This window comes from Polypterus senegalus, chromosome 4, assembly GCF_016835505.1.
Source record: "Polypterus senegalus isolate Bchr_013 chromosome 4, ASM1683550v1, whole genome shotgun sequence".
Classification (NCBI taxonomy): Eukaryota; Metazoa; Chordata; class Cladistia; order Polypteriformes; family Polypteridae; genus Polypterus; species Polypterus senegalus.
The window spans coordinates 145,681,011-145,705,809 of record NC_053157.1 but is presented as its reverse complement, the minus strand read 5'-3'; the positions used below and the strand labels follow the sequence as shown (position 1 = coordinate 145,705,809).

At 36.8% G+C, this 24,799-nt stretch overlaps 1 protein-coding gene across 1 annotated transcript in view; it reads left to right on the top strand.

Annotated features, from left to right (window-relative positions):
* sorcs2 (sortilin-related VPS10 domain containing receptor 2) overlaps positions 1-24,799 on the top strand; it is a 1,110,734-nt gene that overhangs the window by 1,046,444 nt on the left and 39,491 nt on the right. The window contains exons 14-16 of the mRNA XM_039751427.1: positions 15,053-15,160; positions 19,390-19,510; positions 22,319-22,452. Of these exons, the coding sequence (XP_039607361.1) occupies positions 15,053-15,160; positions 19,390-19,510; positions 22,319-22,452 (363 nt within the window). The remainder of the gene's footprint in view (positions 1-15,052; positions 15,161-19,389; positions 19,511-22,318; positions 22,453-24,799) is intronic.

Below are 24,799 nucleotides of genomic sequence, written 5' to 3'. Positions count from 1 at the left end.
AGTGGATCTACTGCATGACTGTTTCACCAATCAGACGTAGCAACAATAATCACAAGACTCCGTTTCACAAATCAGACGTAGCCATGCAGTCACTTGACCACACACTAACTGTCGCATCCTAGCGGCACAAATTCCTCAGAGACAGGGAAAGAAAGAATACTGTACATGAAAAATGAGAGGCAACTCCTGCTAAAGCTTAACCATCACTTCACTGAGTGAAGAACAAGCATGTTTTAACCAAACATGCACAGACACAGACAGTCAAGGTAAAGTGAGACTTCTTGTACTTGCACAAGCTGTCTTGTTATAATGTTATTTTCTATTAGCTGTGCAACTGAATATGCAGTATTATATTATTAACGTACAGAGCAGGGGTGCCCACACTGTTTTCGGCTTGTGAGCTACTTTTAAAATGACCAAGTCAAAATGATCTACCTACATTAAAAATGCTATATATATATATATATATATATATATATATATATATATATATATATATATATATATATATATATATATATATATATATATATATATATGTGTATATATATATAGGTGATGATCATAAAATTAGAATATCATGACAAAGTTGATTTATTTCAGTAATTCCATTCAAAAAGTGAAACTTGTATATTAGATTCATTCATTACACACAGACTGATGTATTTCAAATGTTTATTTCTTTTAATTTTGATGATTATAACTGACAACTAATGAAAGTTCCAAATTCAGTATCTCAGAAAATTAGAATATTGTGAAAAGGTTCAACATTGAAGACACCTGGTGCCACACTCTAATCAGCTAATTAACAAAACACCTGCAAAAGCCTTTAAATGGTCTCTCAGTCTAGTTCTGTAGGCTACAAAATCATGGGGGAGACTGCTGACTTGACAGTTGTCCAAAAGACGACCATTGACACCTTGCACAAGGACGACAAGACACAAAAGGTCATTGCTAAAGAGGCCTCTGTTCACAGAGCTCTGTGTCCAAGCACATTAATAGAGAGGCGAAGGGAAGGACGAGATGTGGTAGAAAAAAGTGTACAAGCAACAGGGATATCCGCACCCTGGAGAGGATTGTGAAACAAAACCCATTCATAACTGTGGGGGAGATTCACAAAGAGTGGACTGTAGCTGGAGTCAGTGCTTCAAGAACCACCACGCACAGACGTATGCAAGACATGGGTTTCAGCTGTCGCATTCCTTGTGTCAAGCCACTCTTGAACAAGAGACAGCGTCAGAAGCGTCTCGCCTGGACTAAAGAAAAACAGGACTGGACTGCTGCTGACTGGTCCAAAGTTATGTTCTCTGATGAAAGTAAATTTTGCATTTCCTTTGGAAATCAAGGTCCCAGAGTCTGGAGGAAGAGAGGAGAGGCACAGAATCCACGTTGCTTGAGGTCCAGTGTAAAGTTTCCACAGTCAGTGATGGTTTGGGGTGCCATGTCATCTGCTGGTGTTGGTCCATTGTGTTTTCTGAGGTCCAAGGTCAACGCAGCCGTCTACCAGGAAGTTTTAGAGCACTTCATGCTTCCTGCTGCTGACGAACTTTATGGAGATGCAGATTTCATTTTCCAACAGGACCTGGCACCTGCACAAAGTGCCAAAACTACCAGTACCTGGTTTAAGGACCATGGTATCCCTGTTCTTGATTGGCCAGCAAACTCGCCTGACCTTAAACCCCATAGAAAATCTATGGGGTATCGTGAAGAGGAAGATGCAATACGCCAGACCCAACAATTCAGAAGAGCTGAAGGCCAGTATCAGAGCAACATGGGCTCTCATAACACCAGAGCAGTGCCACAGACTGGATTGACTCCATGCCACGCCGCATTGATGCAGTAATCCAGGCCAAAGGAGCCCCAACTAAATATTGAGTGCTGTACATGCTCATACTTTTCATGTTCATACCTTTTAGTTGGCCAACATTTCTAAAAAATCCTTTTTTTGCATTGGTCTTAATTGATATTCTAATTTTCCTAGATACTGAATTTGGGACTGGGCGGCACGGTGGCGCAGTGGTAGCGCTGTTGCCTCGCAGTAAGGAGACCCGGGTTCGCTTCCCGGGTCCTCCCTGCGTGGAGTTTACATGTTCTCCCCGTGTCTGCGTGGGTTTCCTCCGGGCGCTCCGGTTTCCTCCCACAATCCAAAGACATGCAGGTTAGGTGGATTGGCTGTTCTAAATTGGCCCTAGTGTGTACTTGGTGTGTGTGTGTCCTGCGGTGGGTTGGCACCCTGCCCAGGATTGGTTCCTGCCCTGTGTTGGCTGGGATTGGCTCCAGCAGACCCCCGTGACCCTGTATTCGGATTCAGCAGGTTAGAAGATGGATGAATTTGGGACTTTCATTAGTTGTCAGTTATAATCATCAAAATTAAAAGAAATAAACATTTGAAATACTTCAGTCTGTGTGTAATGAATTAATCTAATATACAAGTTTCACTTTTTGAATGGAATTACTGAAATAAATCAACTTTGTCATGATATTCTAATTTTATGACCAGCACCTGTACATAAAATATATGTTGTCATACCTTGCATAACTGAATAACCCTTATGGCACAATAAAAATTCAATACATTTATGGTCACTACAGTATTTGGTAGCACATTTCCTCATGTTTGGGTACTTTTCCTCTGTGAGTAAGTTCCAAAACTGTCCAAAGGCCCTGTAAGTAGTTTGCACTGTTCAAACATACATGTTACTTACTGTAGGTATTGGCTTCAAAAGCTTTGTTGTGAAAAACTGAGATTTGGAACTTTGTGTTATTTGTGCATCTTTATTTTGTAAAGATGTTATTTATTTTTACTCATTTTTTATTTTATTATTTGGAAATAGCAGAATTTGCACATTTTTTTATATTTTTGTTTGTCTTATTACATTTCTAAAAAATCAATAATTTATTATGATCAAGCAGTTACTCAGTACTTGAGTAGTCTTTTCACCAAGTACTTTTTTACTCTTACTTGAGTACAATTTTTGGCTTCTCTACCCACCTCTGGTAACAAATTATAACAATCATGTTACTTATGTTTTAGTGCTAATGACTAACAGCAGAGATGCAGTCTAATTCTATTTCTAACAGAACACTTTTGTTCTTTTTTGATTATGACTGTAGCATTTAGTACAGCCAGTATTCTTCCTGCTAATCTTTATTAGTTTTATTTGTTAGTATTTTCCAAGTAACTTCTCTAAATATATATATACAGAAGAGCCAAAACATGACCAAATGCCTAACAGACTTTTGCTCCTCTATGTACCACCAAAACTGTTCCAACCTGCTAAAAGCATACTCTCTCTGTATCTCACACCCAGATGTTAGTTAGCACCAAATCCTCTAACTCATGTAAACTGCAATTTGGTGCCACCACGTTATTAGTGCTAGTCCAACAACTCCACTGATACTTGACTGGATTAAGAGCCGGGGAATCTTAGAATCCAGGATAACACCTCCATCTTTTCATCATGTTCCACAAACCATTTTTGAACAATTTGTGTAGTGTGGCAGGATGCTTTATCCATCGGGGAATACCATTGCAATGTAGAGGTGTACCTGGTCTTTGAAGATGTTTAGGTATAATGTGTCAAATTAACATTCACATAAATGCCCAGACCACTCATATTCCCAGTTGTCCACATGATGCAACAGAAAATGGGATTATTGAAAAAGGCGACCTTCTTCAACTGATCCAAGGTCCATTTCTGATGCTGACATTCCCATTTTTGATTCTCTCAGTGTACTGCATGTAGTGAGTCGTTTTCAAGAATGCATGATCCACCCCCACTCCATCATTTATCATGTTCTATGACACACCACTACCTTCACTCTTGTTCAGTGCAGCGGGCAGTTACTGCATAGTAGAATACATTGTGCTGTTCTTGTTTACGGTGACACAGTTAAAATAAATATAGCTAGATGAGCAAACATTGCAGAAAACCACTCACAAATCAGTTATCATTATACCGTAATTCCTTTTTTTATCATGACTGAATATCAAGTTTGGATTAACCAAACGTCTGAACTATTGGGATCAATCCAGTGTCTATCTTCAAGATTTGTAGTCAGATGAATAATTCTGACTCTCTGTCTAAGGTCAGGCTCTCTTTTATCCTTTCATGACTGGAAGGAGTGGTGTTTTTTTTCTTGGGCTCATAAAGTATGTTTTACTTGGGGTGAGGTTCATCCATGCTAAGGGCAGAAGCTGAAGTGAGGTTATTGAAGGTGTACTGTCCATTTCTTCCTACTGAGTAATATTAAAATTGGCCCCCATAAGAGATTCACCAGGCTCCCATGCATGATAATACCATTTTTTAAAAGATCTTTACCACGGTAGGATGTACTAAGTGGTAATTGTTGATTCTAAAGAATAATGTGAATCAGAATATGTTTTTTGTGATTATGTGTGTGTGTGTGCGTCATACTGGCTGCACTATGCAACAGGTGCCAAGTGATTTGCAGGAATATTGCTTTTATGGGTTGGGCAGAAAGGTAACAACCACTGTTACACTGACCGGTTTCCCATGATTAAGTTGGAGCCCGTCTGTTACTGACCTTTTTTCCACTTTGTGTCTTTTCCATAAGTTTGCACACGTGGAGACTAAAGTTGAGTGAATGGTGCCCAGGACATGCTATAAATGATAACTCAATTAATCAGTAAGAGCAATGTGAGCTTAGAAACATAAAAAATACAATTGCAGGTTGAAAAAAACACAGAACTCCAGTGTGATAGTTCAACCATTTGCATAAAACAAGAAAAAAGAACAGAGCAATGCAATGTATTTTTCAGAAGCCGAAATAACTACTCATGTAAAAGCTTAGATGGCTTTATTCCAGGAAATATTCATGCTGAATTAAACATTCTAAGAAATTAATTGCTTGAACATTTTGAGATGCTTGTTTTAACGTTTAAGACCTTTGTAGATGTGAGTGTTTTAACCCTGTATTAATTTATGATTAAGCTAGCTTAGACCATTTTTAAGAATTAACATTTTTCACTTTCTTTTTAAGGAAACACAAGTTAAAACATAAACGTTAACCCACAGTTAAGCCACAGTTTAAACAAGTAAAAAAGAATTTAGGAATAGTAAATCTTGTCAGTTTTTAAAGAGTACCTGCTGTGTGCTTAGCCATTTTGATGAGTAGCAGATCCTGACATTCTCACAGAAATGGATCATTTCACCATTATCACCTTCTACGAAATATTCAAAGTGTGAATAATAACATTCTGTTTAGTCATGTTCTGGCTTTGCCTTGAAATGGAACATCTGTTTCCAGGAGATATTCTTTTCTTATGGAGATTTAATATTTTGTTATTTCTCTTCCTCTACCTAGCCTCATGTTTCATTGTCTGTATTCATATCAAGTACTTTTTATGCCAGTGCTGTCATGGCTGTTTTGATCTTCCACAAAATCCAGAAAGGTTAAAAGAACAACAGTGTGGCAGAGGTACTTTAGGACAAAAAAAGGATTAGTCTGGTCAGAACTGATACAAAGATGCTAGGGGACCGAACTGCTTTAAAAACACTAGACGACAAAAAGGTCCACAACCAGATGAAAACAAATAGACAGTGTGACAGATTAGGGCTTTTTCGCACCCTTGTACCCTCAGACCACTCGTCAGACACCAGGTAAAAGTCCAAATAATTATTATTTATTATAATAATAAGTGCACAAAGCACGTTCCTCTCCACAATTCTCCAATAACAATAAACCATAAACCAAATCACAAATAAACCAATCCTCCACTCCCAGACGCTTAGCTACCCTGCCTCCCAACTCAGCTCGTCCGTCTGGGATTTCCCACAGTCCTTTTATAGTCCTTGACCCGGAAGTGTTTGTCCCTCAGTCCGTGTGACTTTCTATCACTTCCGAGTCAGGTAAAAACTTCCCTTTTTCTTCAGCCTGGAAGTATATCATTTCTTCCGTTCCCGTGACTTGAAAATACTTCCGGGCTGCACGGAAAATATAAATCCCTGGGCCTCCCTGCAGCGACTCCTGGTGGTCCCCATTGTATCCACTAGGGCTATGTATTATGACTCCACTGTCCACGATTCCCTGCTGGGATTCGGGCACCTCTATGCTGCAAGGAGGGCTCCATCTAGCGGCATGGGGGTATTGGCCGGGATGACTGGCCGGACATATCTCACAACAGTCACAAAGTCCTACCAAATGTTGTGCATAATTAAAAGTCCAAGACCCTTGGAAATAATTGTCAAATAAAAAATACAATATAAGTATAATTATATAATAAGTTATATAAAATACTAGCAAAATACTCACGCATCGCAGCGGAGAAGCAGTGTGTTAAAGAAGTAATGAAAAAGAAAAGGAAACATTTTAGTAATAACGTAACTTGATTGACAATGTAATTGTTTTGTCATTTTCATGAGTGTTGCTGGCATATATATATATATATATATATATACACACACACACACATATAAACATATATATACTGTACATATACACACATATAAATATATATATATATATACATTATATATATATATATATATATATATATATATATATATATATATATATATATATATATATACCAAAATACCAGCGTTTCGCAGCGGAGAAGCAGTGTGTTAAAGAAGTAATGAAAAAGAAAAGGAAACATTTTAATAATACGAGGTGTGGCAGAAAAGTAATGAGACTGGCAACACTGCAAGCGATCTGGCAACGCTGCGCTGTTGTCCTTGATAGAGCACGTGTATCAGTACCCTCCCATAGCTCAGTGCGAGTTTCAACTCCTTCCGTTAACTACGTGATTTTTGTGACTGCTATTAGCGAAGTTGTGTTTTGGTTGTCCACGCAAAATGGAACAGCGGAATTTGGAGCAACGTTGTACCATTAAACGGCAAGTGTGACGCTTGAAAAGTTAAAACAGGCCTATGGGGAACATTCTTTATCCCGAGCTCAAGTTTTTCAGGGAGGCCTTCAACTTCGAAAACCAATGAAAACATCGAACGTGTGAACACTCTTGTGAGATCAGACCGTCGTTTAACATTAAGAATGTTGAGTGAACAATTAAATTTGAACAGATTTACCGTTCATCAAATTTTGACTGAACATTTGCACATGCGAAAGGTCTGTGCCAAAATGGTGCCGAAAAACCTCACAATTGAGCAGAAGGACAATCGAAAAAACGCATTCCTGTGGTTCCCCAGCCCCCTTATTCACCTGACCTCGTGTGACTTTTTCCTTTTTCCTAAACTGAAAAAAGTCCTCAAAGGACGTCATTTCGGGACTTTAGAAAACATCCAAAAGAGTGTAACGGACATGCTGAAGACCATACCGGTTGAAGACTTCCAACGCTGCTACCAACAGTGGGAACAACGTCTCCATTGGTGTGTAGCTGCCCAAGGGAACTACTTTGAAGAGGATAACATTGATGTTTGAAAAAAATGTAAACTTTGGTAGATAAAAAATCAGTCTCATTACGTTTCTGCCACACCTCGTAAAGTAACATGATTGACAATGTAATTGTTTTGTCATAGTGATGAGTGTTGCTGGCATATATTTATAAATATATATATATTGTCACACACACGTGAATAGGAGACCGCGGACGGACCTTAAACCGCTTCGGAAGACATTCGCCGGCAGGGAGTGGCGGGGTACTAACCTTTCTCCTTTGATTTCTTCCAGGAAAAAAGACGTTCCGCCATCATAAGCCTTCCCGCAGTACGCTTACTTTCGCCCTTCCTCCGCCATCTTTCCTGACATCATCAGTCCCATCCTCCCTCACGGTTCCTTCCCAGCATTCCTCCACGTCCGGCTCCTCCCTTATAAAATGGCCGCCGACGCCTAGAATGGCGTCGTGCATATGAACCTGTTTGTGTTTATGTTTGACCTGAGTTTTTTGGAATTGTGGATTGTCTACAATATACGGGGCTGGAAAACCCCAAACCTTTATGCTGCTTATTGTTGCATCTTTTACAATATATACACACACACACACACATATAAACATATATATACATATAAATATATATATATACACATATATGCACATATAATATATACATATACATATATATATGCACACATATACCTGTATATACACACACACACATCCACATATATATATACATATATACATATATATATATATATATACATATATATATAAAGGCACACATATGTTTATATATGTGTTTGTGTGTGTATATATATATATATATATATACACAAACACACATATATATACATATATATGCATATATACTGTATCTACATATATATATACATATATATATATATATATACATATATTAGGGGTGGGACTGGATTAAAAAAATTTATCTAATTAATTAGAGGCTTTGTAATTAATTAATCTTGATTAATCGTATATAATCGCACAAGAAAATTTGCCCCAAAGCACAGATTTTTTTTTAATTTAAAAGGGTTTTAGTGGGCGACAGAATCAAATAATAGACATAGACATTAATATTGTAAACTCAAGCTCTTTTAATTTCTGGACAAAAAAATGCATTTAAACTGCATTTCAATTCAAAACAGAAACAAAAATATCATCCCTGGCTAAAATTGGGCAGACTTAAAAATAAAGTGTTATTTTAAGTACTTTAAGTACATTTTCAGAATGGTATTGTCTTTAAATAATAATAACAAAAATTTCAACATAAAGTGCAGTTTTTCTTTTTAAACAAATAAGGCAGAAACATAAAAGGTAATTTGACCAGCTTCACCTTTAAACTCTGAGTAACCTTAGCCAAAATTATTTTGTACATTAGCCTAAAACAGTGTGATCATTGAACATTTTGTAATTAGATGTAATTAAAATTACTAACGGTCACGGAAGTCCAATGATCCCCAGTAAGAGCCACAAAGTCCGCGCTCTGTAATGCATCTAATTTTGCTTGCTTTTCAGTATCATAAAGCTGTTGAATTTTACTTGAAATAGTCTTTCGGCATGGCAGTTGGAATGTTGGATTACCTAACGCTAACTGTTGCACATTTTCTAACCCCCTATCTTCCACCACTGTTAGTGGTCTACAGTCCAAAGCAATCCATTTTGCGAGAGAATTTGTAAGTTTCACCAATGTTGACTTACTAATTTTGGTCCTGAAGCCTGTCATTTCATCAGGTTTGGGCTACCGACACATTTTGTTGGTACTTGAACTCGTACTGCTAGTGCCAACAGCATACACAGTTTCTGTGCTCGCTGTAACATGTTTTGCATTTAGATGGCACCGTAAGATGTGCACAATTTGCACAAAACCACGCTTTTATCAAGGCTTCCGCTGGGTAGTCTTTTGAAATGAAATTTTCCTCCGATCAGTCCTGGCAACGCGCTTTCTTCCGACTCTTACATTTTTGTAGCTCTGATGTGTGCATCAATGTAATCGGTGTACCAGGAAATCATGCATTGACAAAAGTTCCCCTTTGCTTGGAATGCAAAGTGTGATTAAATGCGTTATTTTTTTTAACGCGTTATGGAGTACATGCATCGAAGCTTCTCAGCTGTGCTTGTGCTAAGAAAAGGAAACATTTTAAAAATAATGTAACATGATTGTCAATGTAATAGTTTTATGACCGTTATGAGTGTTTCTGTCATAAAGGATTTGATTATCATTATTTCTTTCAATCAGTTTCGTATTTGGAGGATGTGTTGTGTTCAAGTTATATTCCGTGTTTGTCAACCGTTGTAAAGATAACAGGTTTCATTCATCGAAGTGTTCACCACCCAAATCGGTACTCGTGAATGTAAGATGTTCAACAGGCATTCCCAGTATTAAGTTGTTGATTTGCCTGCGAATATTTAGCGGTAGCGTGTGTATTAACTTAATTTAATCTTTCCAGTCCTGCAAAGTCAGTTGGCGTGAGCCGCTCAGAGTACGTGCATCGAAGCTTCTCAGCTGTGCTCGTGCGATCTCGCGATGTCCACGGCTTTATTTAATGTTAGCTAAGACCCGGCATTTAAAAGTTTCTCTTTACAGCAATTTTAACTCCGTTACAAAGTGATCCAAAGTCTCGTTTCAGCACTCTTTGGAGCTCTTCCTTGTTCTCTACGTACTTGCGTCCTGCATCATCACGCCGCCCAAGTAACTCCGTCTCACACGGCGACCGAGCCGCCGACCATGGCCATATATATGGTCGAAAGTAGGTTCCAGTTATGACCGTTTCGCGTAGAATTTCGAAATGAAACCTGCTTAACTTTTGTAAGTAAGCTGTAAGGAATAAGCCTGCCAAATTTCAGCCTTCCACCTACACGGGAAGTTGGAGAATTAGTGATAAGTGAGTGAGTGAGGGCTTTGCCTTTTATTAGTATAGATTAACTCATAATTACTAAACTCCTAGTTTTTACCAGTATAATATCCTGAAACTGCCACCTCCTCTACCCTCAGTTGTCAACAAGACCACAAAGTACATGAACTACTACAAGTGGGACAGCTACACATCCATTACAAGTATACAAAAATATATATAAGTCATAAGCATCTTCCAAGTTTACAAAGAACATGTTGATAGGTGTATCAAAATCCAATGATCCCCCAAATATCTAAGCAAGGACAAACAGAGCATGTCAAGGAGAGAATCCACATTGCATGTTATGAATCTTAGGTTCATCAACCATATCACAGGCTCTGTTCCGACATCCCAGCATATGCTTCTCAGGGAGGATGAGGAGTGTCATCCATTAGTATCTTGAACACACACCGCTGTAACCCTTTTCAAAAAATGGGAGCAGTCATAACCCATAACTATAAACCATAACCCCAAGAGACTTCACATAATATCCAGTACTTTCAGAATTTCTGGTGGAACTTATATACCCCTTAACCTTTACAAAAAACTTTTAAATCACCACAGCTAAAGAGATGGACTCAAAACCAACTAATTCTTTTGGAGGACATATCAACTTGGTTCAGATATTCCTTAAAGAGCTCCAACCAAAGTGCTCACATTGTCAACATTAAAATATAATTCTACATATCTTCCAGATTATTTGTAAATAAGTTTAAATTAATAGAACATTAAGTAGACTCTGAAGCAAGTCACATGATACGTTGAATGAAGTCCAGATGTGTTAAATTCAGATTCAGGAGGCAGGTTTTTAGGCCAGCATTGGCCCAAAATGAGTCAATGGTGTTAAAAATTCAAAATATACTTTGCAATGTCCTAAAAGCACAATGCCTTTCATAGGAGATGAAACATTAAAACCTCTGGCTTGAAGGACAAGAGCAATGAAGAATTTTTATAAATGATTAATTTGTTCAGAAAAACCAAAAAGAGAACAAAATATGGGTAAGCAGGATTAGCCTAAAACACAATCCAAGGGAAACAAGACCAAATTCATTATCCAACAGCAAAATCCAATTAACAGTAGCAAAACTTCAGTAAACTAGAAAGTCTAAGACAATGCTCACAGAAAGATCTCTACTCTACAAACTCCAATGACACACCAATGTGACCAACTCCTCAACCTCTATATAGAGTAGAAACACTTTCATGATATCAGAGGCTACGTTCAAAGCTAATTGGTTAAAGGTGAATAACTGTCAACAACTGAAACAACAACTTTGACTTTGTTTGTGGAAAACTGACATAGTGTTGTGCTGATATCCAAGGTGTGATGAAGACTCCTGTTGTGTTGGAGTGCTTCTTAAGGTGGTTTGATACTCCATCTTTGTTTGATTCCAAAATTATGACTACTATTACTTAAGCAGGCTACAGCTTCCTGCAACATTCAACTAGATTGCATTGGTTTAATAATAGATGGATGGAGTAATTGCTGTGGTCATGTCCTACAGATTTTGCTAATTTATAATGAACAATATAGGCTAAATATTTTTTTATAAAACATTTTATAAATAGTTGATTTTTTAAAGATTTATCTGGGTAAAGCATATCCAAAGTGAGCCAAAGTTAATCTCTCCAATGCATGATAAACATTAGAAACATATCTGTTTTCCTTGTAATTACAATGTGTTTAGTTTTGTTAGTTATTTGAGGAAGTTTTCACCACACACTATAACTACACACATTTTCTAACTCCGATACTGTGTTGGCTGATTGAATCTCACTGTTATTTCCCGAAAGACTTCTACATTCCAACTTAATAAAGATGGTTGTGATTGCTTTGTAAATCCGCCTCTTTCAGTGTCTCCTTCTTAAAATCCCCATGCTTGAAGTTCACTTCTCCAGGGTAGGATAATTGTTAGCAGTGTACATATATAATTCATTACAAAAAAGAAAGTTTATTTAAACATTTCCTGTTCTGAAGATAACAGGATGGAAAACCGAATTCAAGCCTAAAGACTGGGTAGAAACAGAACAATAGGAGAGCCACTCATGTTATTAAAATACTCAGGACATGTGACAATAATAACAACCCTATAAACCTACAGCGAAAAAGCTTTAACAGAAAGTCTCTGACAAACCGTATAACATTTCTAACCCTAACCCGGTCCCTAACTCTAAATAAATCTAAGAGTAGTTCAGCATTTAGAAAGAATTAGGAGTGACAGCATAACAAATAAGACAAATTGATAATTTACCTCAAATAAAGATGAGAACAAATTTAAGTAACTGTGGTAGGTCACTGATTTATTTGTTTTTCTTTTAGTGGTAGAACTATGACTATGTTTAAATGCTAAAAAGAAAATCATGTAAATGGCTCCATTAAACAGTTAGTTTAGAGTTTCTGCATATTCTTTTGGAAGAGAATAATGTTACCTAATCATACATGTATATGTTGCCATTTTGAAAACTTATGTAAAAAAGAATGTACAAACTCACTGACTATGCTAAACACAGTTAGAGGATCAAAAGAAGGGTCTGAAAGGAAGAGCGAGAAGTGAAGCTAAAAACACACAGTGAACTTGGGCTGCACACGATCTAGCAACTGAGAGTACAGTAAATGTGAAGGATTGTAAAGAAACATGAAAACAGGGCCAGAACAGAATGAAAGGAGTACAAATTGAGAAGAAGATGAGGTTGAAGGTTCCATTTATGTCAGGGTTCAAGTGTTAATCATTTAGTTTTTAACATGTCATAGAGCAAACGCCGCAGGCCCAACTGCTATGTATATTGGCTTTGTTAATGTGGAATCATGTGTTTAGGAGCATTGAATCTTTGTTTAAAATAAAGAGATAACCATGCTTAAGAAATCACTTTTGAATATATTACAGAGTCAAAGGGAATGGTTTAGGATTTGATCAAACATTTGTTTATAATTATGACTTGGTCCTGCCCCAAGAATAAGTTTGCCATCCTTTCATTTAAATGTATCAGCTCCTGCCCATCTGACCACACAATGAAAGTTCCCTTTACAAGTTATTCTCCACTCTGCTCAATCATATCCATGTTGGTCAGTACAGAGTGAAACAGTCTGTGACAACTGGGGCAGCAAAAAGGGAAAGCATTGAATAGAACTCAAAACAAGTCAGCAAAAGTATGTATTTATTCTCAGCAGCTTAATTTCTAGCTTAAAAAATAAGTTGGCAAACAAAAGTTATAAATACAAAAATGTGCTAGATCATTGTCCATGTGTGCTCTTTTCCCTTTTATGCAGTACTTCCGTACTGCATGAATTAGTTTTGCAGTGAGTGTATAAATAAAAATGGATCATGCCAGCATTGTTTCAGTTTTGTCATAACCTAAGCTCAGTTCAAAAATAAAAAATATGCATCGGTTTGTTTAATACCAATGTCACTAAGTGATAGTTGTAAAAGAACATGACAGTTTAGAAACACCTTAGTCAGGCTGACACTGATATGTTTTTCAGTAGCTAGTCTTTCTGCAAGGAAGAATGTTAAATTTGATTCCATTTATTATTAATCAATTAAATGCTATTTAAACAAAAATACAATTTTGGCACACAAAAACAGTAACATCATGCACTCTCTCTCTATATATATATACTGAATATATATATATATATACAGTATATATATATATATATCTTGTCACACACGTGCGCATGGGAGGCAGCTAAAGGGCTTGAGTGAAGGCAGTTCGGAGGCATGCCAGGATGTGGCAGAGTACACTGAATCTTTTTCTCCCTTGCCTGTAGACCATTTCCGGGGGATTCCACCTGGCTCTCCTGACATCACTTCCGGGACCGAGCCAATGGAAGTCGACCTCACCAGCTCCTCTGATGTCACGTCCGGCTGTGATCCAATGGTTGAAGACCACGTGCTCAATCCTTATGACTTCACTTCCTATCTTCCCCTTTAAAAACCTGCCCCTTTTCCCTCGGTCTTGTTTTGGACTCTGTTGTATGCACTTCAGTGCTGGTTATTGTGATAAGAACGACTTTTGCAGCCAGGATACCATATTACATGGGTGGCTGCCCCAAACCTTTATCTGTCTATGTCTCGTTATTGTGACAATATATATATATATATATATACAGTATATATAGATGATACACAGTATATAGTGTTTACTTAACACATAATAGCTTAATATAAAATGTAAAAGAGGTCAGTCTTTTTTAACTACAAATTCACTACATGACAGATCAAGTTCACCGCAAATACTGAGATGTAAATAAAAATACTTAGTAATGGCAAATCAAATTTACTACATTTAGTTAAAAAGCAATCTGAATTGCCTCAACAGCTCTAAACAGGGTTTCCTATACTGAAACTGAAATCTTTTCCAGAGTTTGTGAGCTCTATGCCTTTCTACAGCAGTTGTATTTATCCTTGGAATTTTAAGTAGGCTTGCATCTTGATATTTGGATGAAAACTAGATTTTAGGCAGTCATAATTTATTTAGGGTAAAGGGAGACAAATCCATTTATGATTTTACACATGGGTAAAATTGACTTTAAAATGAATTGGATACCACTGAAGTGATTTAAGAACTAGACTTCTATTATCATACTTTTTGTTTCTAGTTATGATTCTTGCTATCATGTTATGAATTCAATAGTAATATTTATTTCTATGGCACATTTTCATACAAAGGATGTCGCTCAAAAAATTTTACATGATGACAAATAAAACATACCAAAAAAGAAAAACAAATTAGAAACAGTATTAAAAAATGTACACGGTATTATTTCTCTTTTCAGGTTTAGCATTGATGAAGGACAGACATGGAACACACACAACTTCACCAGCACTTCTGTATTTGTTGATGGGCTACTCAGTGAACCTGGAGATGAGACCCTTGTTATGACGTGAGTACTTCTGCACTTACTTTTACTTTGTTTCTTGAGATAAGCAGAATTTTTGTTTAATTAAAAACTGTGTTTAAAATGTATCAATTTTTTACTGTAGCTTTCTACTGAAAAATGTGATCAAAAATTAAAACTCAATTTCACTTGAAAATACGAGTAAATAATCTGAAAAATGGATGATCATACTTGTTCCTAGGAACCATGCAAAAAATGACAAAATAGGAGTTTCAAGATAAATTCACACAAAAATTATTTTAAATGCATAGAGTTCTAAAGTATTAGTAGTAACAGATTACATAAAAAATTTTTACTTGCATGTAAAACAAACATGCAACATATTGCTGCTCTCTGATAAGCAAGACTTCATTTTATTTAATAAAAAACACACACTTGCATTTGTTCATCTCAGGGTACTCTAATTTTCTTTGGCATCCCAAAGGCATTTTGTCTTTATGTATTCTTTATGTATGTACTGTATCTCCCCATTGGGTGTTTGAAATTACAAGGAAATAATTTCTATAATTATTTAGAAATTCTAAGGTAATTTTAAAGGGCTCAGACTGATTTTATTTTATTTGGTTTTATTTTATTTTTATTTTATCAAATTCATTTATTTCATTTATATTTTAATTATTATAACTGTTTTCATTCAGCATAAAAGGTATTTTAAGTCTCTCTGTCTGTCTATCCTTTTACCTACCTGTATCTCCATGACATAGCCTATATACAATAACTCATATTAACTCCTTTTTTGTGGAACCTCAGCTCAGTCCACACAGGATAGTTTCACTGGCTTGTCGGGGTGAAACAAAAAGTAGATGTTGTATCTAGCTGAAAAATAAAAAATGAAAATTAGCTATTTATGTTTCATGCAGATTGGCTTTTTATTGACTATAGCTCAGCTTTTAATACAATTTTTCTGGAGATTCTAGTCAGTAAATTGGCTAACCTAGGTCTCCCTCCAGTCTTCTGCACCTGGATAAACGTCTTGTTCATCAACGGCCTCCAGTTTTCCTCAGCTTACTCAGCACTGGTTCTCCACATGGCTGTGTGCTAAGTCCACTGCTGTTTGCCCTCTACACGTATAACTACAGTCCAGCCCACCCTAACAACACCATCATCAAATCTGCCGATAACACTCCAGTGATTGGACTCATCACAGAGGAGAGATCCTGAAATTGTCAACTTGAAGCTCAACAAATATCCTAACACTGATCACCATGAAAACAAAGAAAATCATCTGGGGCCTCATGCATAACGCCATGCATAGAATTCGCACTATAACATGACGTAAGCACAAAAGCGGAAATGTGCGCCTGCTGCCCCATCCCAACTCCTCCTAGAATTATGCCTTTATGAATATGCAAATCAATATAAATAGCCCTTAAGCTCAGTGTTAGGGGGGAATAGAATTTCAGTGAATACCAAGTGGAGGTAAGAAAAAACAATATTTGTTGGTTTAAACAGTGTTTATAAACAACAAAAGGAAGTTTATCGAGTGCTCAAGCTCAAGAAAGCTCAAGTACACAAAGTTGCACAGTGCTTGAAATAAAAAAGAAGTTGTCAGATATCAAAGTCACCATGAAAAGGCGAGTTCTAGCCCACCATCTGAGTGTCATATGAAAGCTTATTAGGGTACAGAAAAAAAAAAGGCACACAGTGGGGAAAAAAACATGAAATGTCAACTTTAATCTCGAAATTTCCACTTTAATTATGTAGTTTATTTTGTCATTAAAGTAGAAGATCATAAACTTCATCTTAAAATCATTTAATTTACTAGTTTCTCAAACCCCATTGTAAATAAAGTAGCAAGTTAAATGCTTTATTTTGTATTTGATCTTCTATGTTCTCTGTGTGTGTGAATCACTACATGCTTCCAGGCTTTCTCTTCCTCCAAAAGGACACAGAATCCGTTATATTCATGATATTACAGCTGTCTGAATAATTAAAATACTGAGATGTATATGTGATATCATTTTTATGATGATAGGAGTTAAAGCATGTTATTACACATGGGAACACGGTGTCACAGTAATTGTTTATGGCTCACGCAAGATGCTTGCTGCACCATACGCGACTTTCGATGAAATACTTTATTGTAGCAGTACCATCTGTTTCAAACATACTAACCTCCAGTTCCTGTCCTTACTTTTCTTTCTCCAAATACTCAATCACCATACAATCAGCTCTGTAATAGACATTAAGCCACCTGTAAGCTTAGAACGCAGATTCTTCAAAACTTTTAAGGAACATTGAAATATCTTTGTAGTACATGTTTAATTATTCTATCCATCTATCCTTCAAGTGTCGCGTCAGCACCAGCAAGAATACAGCACGAGGCAGGACCAATCCGTGAATGGACCATGTCCTCACATGTTGAATTATTAACAATATAGGTTATTTAAATGAAGTTAAAGTTTTATCTGTATAATATAATAAACATATTTTGCTGCATTTCATCTTAAAAATGATATCGTCATCATATGTAAATATGCTCTTTATAAAGTGGCTCAGGTTGTGTAATTTTATAACTGAAGTGTAAGTTTACAGTGAGGTAATTGTACTTATAAGTACAAAGCATTCTACAAGGAGCACTTGATGAACTGATTGAGTGCGTTTATAGTTCTTGGGATGAAACTGTTTCAGAACCGCGAGGAAAGGCTATGAAGCGTTTGCCGTTTAAGAGTAGTTCAATAGACAGCATAGCTGAGGCAGCGTGTGTTTGATGCTGTATACTGATAATTCTCTTTCCAATCAGCAGCTATAGAGCTGTGCTTCACATTCAGATACAGTGATATAAATACTCTGAGTGGTGCAGTGAGAGTAATATGGAAAAAGGTGATCTGGTGTGGCAACCCCTAATGGGAGCAGCTGGAAGAAGAAGAAGAAGAAGAAGTGCAGTGAGAGTAACAATGCTAAAGCAGTTATCGTATTTGGAATAGTTTGACCATTCTGTTGACCATTATATTGTTACAGGTTAATTACAATCAGATGCATTAAACTAATCAAGAATATGCGGTTAATTTTAGTGTATTTATAAAGCTGTGTCAGGGATGTGGATCTAAAAAAGAAAGGGTAACCACACAGGAACAGTAGCACTGCTTTGACGCTGGGTGCTGCCAGTCTGCAAAACTGAGCGCAGAACTTGCGTACGACAGGGTATGAACTACCATGGAAATGTGCGTGGCTTTACGGCAAGTTTAGGTTTTATCACAATTTGAATGTGGAAACGTTCTTACGCAACATTTTTGTGATGATTAGGAAGAATAATCTTGGTCAAATACTGGTAGTGACATTTTGCCGCTCTTCCATATTGTGTATGTTGACATCCAGTATCACAGTGTGGTAAAGTAGCTGCACTGCAGCAGAAAGGAGGGGGCTTCAGCATGTCATCAGTGTAGCTCAGTAGAGACTGCTCCCTGCCCTCCATATAAGACTTGTATACTTCCTACTGCCTTGGTAGGGCAAAAAATATTTTGAAGGACCCCCTCAAAAAACATCCTGGTTTTCACCTGTTTGACCTGTTGCCCACTGGGAGATGCTACAGGTTCATCAAATCAAGGACAAACAGACTCAGGGACAGCTTCTTTCCTGGAGCCATAACTACAGTACATTGAATCTCAGCAGGCACTGGCCATCTCTCTCTGTGTCTCTGTCTCTTTTTCTCTTCAATGTGAAGTACTTTTATTGTTACTGTGTAAAATTGTTGATTATTTCTCATTGTCTCCACAGGAGTGGTTGCTCTGTAATTTTGTTATACCTAGTATAATGACAATAAATGCTTCGAATTCAAATTAGTCATTGTTTGCTTTGTTGTTTTAATTACTCTGCTGGTTGTTAATTTAGTACTACAACCTCTACACAAGACTGTTCTCTTATAGGATAATAGGGATAAAACCCTGGGATAAAGAGTGGCTTTAACTGAACAAGCCGCAATACATGTAAGCCTCAAATCTGGGAAGCAGCTTATAATTGAAATTTGCTAGACTCTTGGCACCATCTAGTGGAAAAATAATGTCTGGAAACAAAAAATACTTTACTACTCCAGACATTACATACTGTATGTTATGTAATTTTTGTAATTACACAACAAGAGCACAAACTTTCTTGTCAACAATAATACAGTAAACTCAATTTACACAGTATGTTCAATATATTTAAACAAGCAGTTACATTTGTTGTACTTTAAAAGCAAGTATTTTAATAGCCTGCTTTAATGGTTTTTGCAGAGTTTTTGGACATATAAGCTTTCGCTCCGATTGGGAGTTAGTAAAGGTTGACTTCCGACAGTCTTTCCCACGTCAGTGTACCGAAGCAGATTATGACAGCTGGAAAGTGACCAACTTGCAGGTATGGTTTGCCTCTTGATTTTTATGTTTTAAAATGTGTTCACTCTTACTTATTTACATTATTTGTATATTTACTTTAAACTACCAACTCCTGCAGCCATTATTTTACTTACTGTATATGTCATCTCCCTAAAGTGAATGCTGTATTTTTGTCTGAATCTTTTCATTTGTTTCCAGCTTTTGGAAGCTTAACTATTTTAGGTGATTTTAACAATGCTTCCTAGTTTGTAACACGTATTGAGTTTGTGAACTCCCCTACCCATAGACACTGTCATATTTTGGACGGTGTCAATAAGAGTGATTCTGTTATATTGGCACTCCTCAGGAAGTGCATATTGGTGTTTCAGACCACAGCATGATGTTGCTGAATATCTTAATTATTCCACTTGCCTCTATCCACCAGCATACCTTTGTTTTATTAAGAATTTGAAAGCTGTAGATGCTGCGTGTTTTACATCTGCTGTATTTAATTCTCTTTCTATGTAGCCCACTGCATAATCATTAGAGGAATCTGTGTATCTGTGTAACTACGTTTTATACAACTTAAATGTGTTTGCTGTAGAAACGACGTGCACTGTGTCCTTTCCATATTCCTCACCACCTTTGAGCTCTTAAAAGAATTGGCCGTAAACTAGAAGTAAGTGGAGGAAGACAGGTTCAAATTTTCATTAGCATAACTTTAGGGAGCATCAGCGGCTATGTTTAATTGTGCTTCAAGAGGTCTTATCCTTGTATTACTCTATACTTTCTAATAATGTAAGTGAGTATCCTAAACATCTATTCACTGTAAGTAACCACTTGATTAAGCCCAGCCAGACAGGTCCTGTGGTTGTTTCTAGAAGATGTTAACATTTTCTTGAGGTTTTGCAAGCAAAGATTAAAAATATCAGGGAACAAATAAGGCTGGCAACTGTAAATCAGTTTTTTTGTAGAGCCTATTGGAGCTTATTTTACTCCTCTGAGCTGATTTTCTGAAATTTCTGAGGCAGACGTGTCTCAGATGAAATCGTCTACTTGTTCCCTGGATCCAATTCCGACGTTGCTCTTAAAAACCTGGTTTACCGGTGTATTTCCACTTCTTAACATTAATATCATTAAATCTGATTTCTCGCTGCTGTTCCTTTGCTGAGGCTGTGCACAATGGGCAACCAAGCCTTTTGTTCTTTTGGACCTCATCTATCACGCTCCCACAGTCTATCTGAAGGTCTGCAATAGTGGTTACTTTTAAGAAGAATTTAAAGACTTGTTTCAATGATATTAATAATCTGTAATAAGTAATATTTATTTCTGTCTTCTGTTAAAATTTTAAATTTTATTTTTTGTTGCATGTATTGTTTTATTTATAAAGCACATAGAGATGACTATGGTAATTTAGTGTAACATATAAATAAAATTCATTATTATGTATTTGTTAGCAAAAGAACAAAGCATAAATCATGATTTCCTGGATACTTCTCTTTTTGAGGATGTAGTTGTGAAAAAAAAAATTAAATTACTTTATCTGGGACCAATACAGTCCACTGATTTGCTTATTCTTCATGGATGTGAAATACGAGATTGTCCTTGTGGGCCTTAATTGTAAACACAGCTTAGAAACAGCCAAAAAAAAGTTTATCTTACTTCAGTTTTTAATGGAACTAGCATTCTAGATTACAATCCAATGCCTTGTTGTTTTCTGCATGGATCTTGAACATTCTCCCCATCTGTTTGTGGGTTTTTAGCCCAAAGGCCTGAAGACGTTTGTCACAGTTAGATTTATGATTCTAAACTGGCCCTATGTGAGTGTGTTGGGTACATGAGACGGTGATGGACTGATTCCATAAAGCTGTCTTCTATCTTGTGTGAGAAGTGGTTGGGAATGGCACTGGCTCTTGAAACACTAAATTAAATTAGACAGGTTGGAAAATATTAGACTATATTAGCATATATAGTAGCATTCTCTCATGTGGTCTTCTTCAGGTCCCTTGCTTTTACTCCCAATTTCTGAAGTTGCATTGGTAAATTAATTGCTTACTCTAAATTGCTCCTTATATAAGTAAATGTTCTCATATACATGTGTGGACCCTGTGATGGACCAGGACACCATCCAGGATCGATTCCTGCCGTGTGTCTGATGTGCCTAGATAGGCTGTGCTCCCCCCATTGACACCTTGGAATTGGATTAAGTTGCTTTAAAAATCAATGTATATACTGTACAGTATGTGTACACATATAATTTAAACCAAAAACTATACTGATAAACAAAAAAGGCATGACTAGATATATTGAATTTTATAAGAAAATATATACACTAACATGGCAAAAAGCCTTCTTTCTTTCTTTCTTTCTTTCTTTCTTTCTTTCTTTCTTTCTTTCTTTCTCATGTATCTTTTGCTAGTGTATTTTAAATAGGAGCTCGTCTTCACCTCGATAACACCTCAGTTTCAAGTGTTATTTAATACCCCAAGCAGACCCCTTATGTACAAAGCCAAAGTCTTTTACACCCTGAAGTGTGCTGTATCTGTTGATATTGCTAATGTGCAGTCTTGAATTCAGTTATCGAATGAATGATGGAGACTGTGTAGAAATTAAGAACTCATTTTCATTATGCTACTGCTTCAGGATATCTGCTAATGAACTGAATGTTACAATTCTCCAAGCATTATTACTGATGAAGAATTATTCATATTTCAAATTTTTGTTAGCTTTTCAAACATACTGTAGAACATTGGGCAGAGGGCATTTTGTTAATATTCAACTTGTTAGATCTCAGAGTTTTTCTATGTGCTTAGAATTATAAGTATTACTGAGAAACTTTATTTTTGAACAGGATGAGCCATGCATTATGGGTCAGGAGAGAAGCTTCCGAAAAAGAAAAGACACAGCGCTTTGCATCAAAGGAAAGAGTTTTACATCTGCTTTGACATTCAAGCCTTGCCAGTGTTCAGAGAAAGACTTTAATTGGTGAGAGAATTTTCAGCCATCTTGATGTTGCTCTCTCTTTATTCCGGATTTTTTAAAAATGTCTTTTAAATGATAATATTTTTTGAATTGATAGAAGAAAATCCATGTATACTTTGATGGTGCCTGTATTGATTTTTTTTTTGGCTTCAGATAAAGTTATTCTAGTATTTATTCAAACTGTACCATGTATTGCATTGTTTGATTATTAAAGTCTTGCCAAATAGAATTGATACACCTTTCCCCTACTAAATGAGGTAGAAAGAAATTGTGAACAGACAAGGAAGATGCAAAATACAAGGAAGGTGGGAGATAAACCTCACAGACCACAATTTCTATGTGGACTATTAGGAGAGGACTAATGAATGTTGAGCAGTTTGTGATCTCCTGAGTCCTTAATGGGCTGTCTCTAGGGGGACATCTACATTCTAAATATGCTTTTGTGGTAATCATTGAGTATGGATTGTTGAATGATTGTGGAAGTACTGTATGATAGTCTGCTGACATGTCTCATATTGCCTTGCTGAGTCTACATACCTGTTTTTTCATTACAATGCAGCTTAATTGTTTATTGTTAACAATATAACAATAGTCCATTATTTACCCAAACCGGTTGCATAGCCATTGTCGGGCAGGTGCAGCACACAGTGACAGTGCCTTTCTGAACGCTTATACTCTCCAATAATACATGGTTTGCTACCTTGTAAAAGTACCTGAATGTATTCCAGTTGTATGGAGTCATAGATTTTTTTACAGTATCCAATTGAAAAAGACTAACACATGTACTTTTTTCAGAACAAAAAAACAGTACTTTACAGAACCTTTCTGTTTTTACTTTGCAGTGAGGCATGTCACATTCTAATTAGGCAAATTAATGCATTGCTTCTTTCTCTTTAAGCCTAAAAAGTCATTGTAACGTGTGGCCTGAATTAACATAACAATGAAAAACTAAATTTCTGAGCCTGCACATGAGGATTAACAAAAGGTGTAATGTTTAAACAAACTCGACAATTTTCATTCACTGTCCTTCACCATGGAATATGTTCATCCATCTATTTTCCAACCCGCTGAATCCGAACACAGGGTCACGGGGGTCTGCTGGAGCCAATCCCAGCCAACACAGGAACCAATCCCAGGCAGGGTGCCATCCCACCGCAGATCACACACACACACCAAGCACACACTAGGGTCAATTTAGAATTGTCAATGCACCTAACCTGTATATCTTTGGACTGTGGGAGGAAACCAGAGTGCCCAGAGGAAACCCACGCAGACACGGGGAGAACATTCAAACTCCACACAGGGATGACCTGGGAAGCGAACCCGGGTCTCCTAACTGTGAGGCAGCAGCGCTACCACTGCACCACCGAAATATGTTCCGTTCAGTTCAATTTATCCTTATATATTCTTCTTAACTGAGTAGAGGTTTAGAGCACTAACAGAAATCTACAAATAAAATTCAAGTAAAGATAACATATAATCATATAACATTTATATATATACATGAGTATTCAGTAAGAGTGAAAAACATAGCAATACATCAATGAGTAAGTAAACAGGAATGTAGAGCTCCGTAACCTGTGGCTACAACTTAATCAAAGTCTCGGTCACTTCAGCATGCATCGGATGATAGGAAACCAACACCTCGATCTGGTTAACAGCTTTACTGGAGAAAATCTACCTCAGTGGCACATGCTTGATCTAGCCATTCCTCTTCAAGACATCCTATAGCATCACACTACACATGCTGAAACCCGTAGCTGTATGATATTCTGGTTTATAGTGTTCATAAATGTTGATGCCTAAACATACAAAACCATTGAGGTTCCACATTCCAAAACCTGAGTTAATACTTGTTTAAGACAAAAAGCTAAATCTTTACCTGTTTTAGTCTCTCCTCCACTTAAATGTGTTATTCCTGCTGAAGAAGTCCTCATTTGATGCAGGTTTAGTCTTTGCCTTCTGCACTCTGATCAGTTCCTAGATTCACACTGACCTGCCCAGCTGCAGAATGAAAAACAGCCAGGCTTCTTCTGTGCAGTACACTAATGTAGATTTATGACTCAATGTAACAACAACACTGCTTATCCATTCTTTGATCCATTTTCATAAGCTGGCATATTGTAAAAATGACTCGGTGGATTTAGCAAATGTGAATTCAATTCAGTGGCAAAAAGCACTGGAAATGCAGAAATCAAAATATTTTACAAAGCTGATGTCTATACAGGCTGTTACTCTGGGTTTCAGGGTGTGTCATTAGAGACAAGAAAGAAAAGCATAAACTGTCCATTTAAGTTATATAATAACCTTTTTTCTTTTTTTTACAACTAGTGCAGCACCATAAAGATGC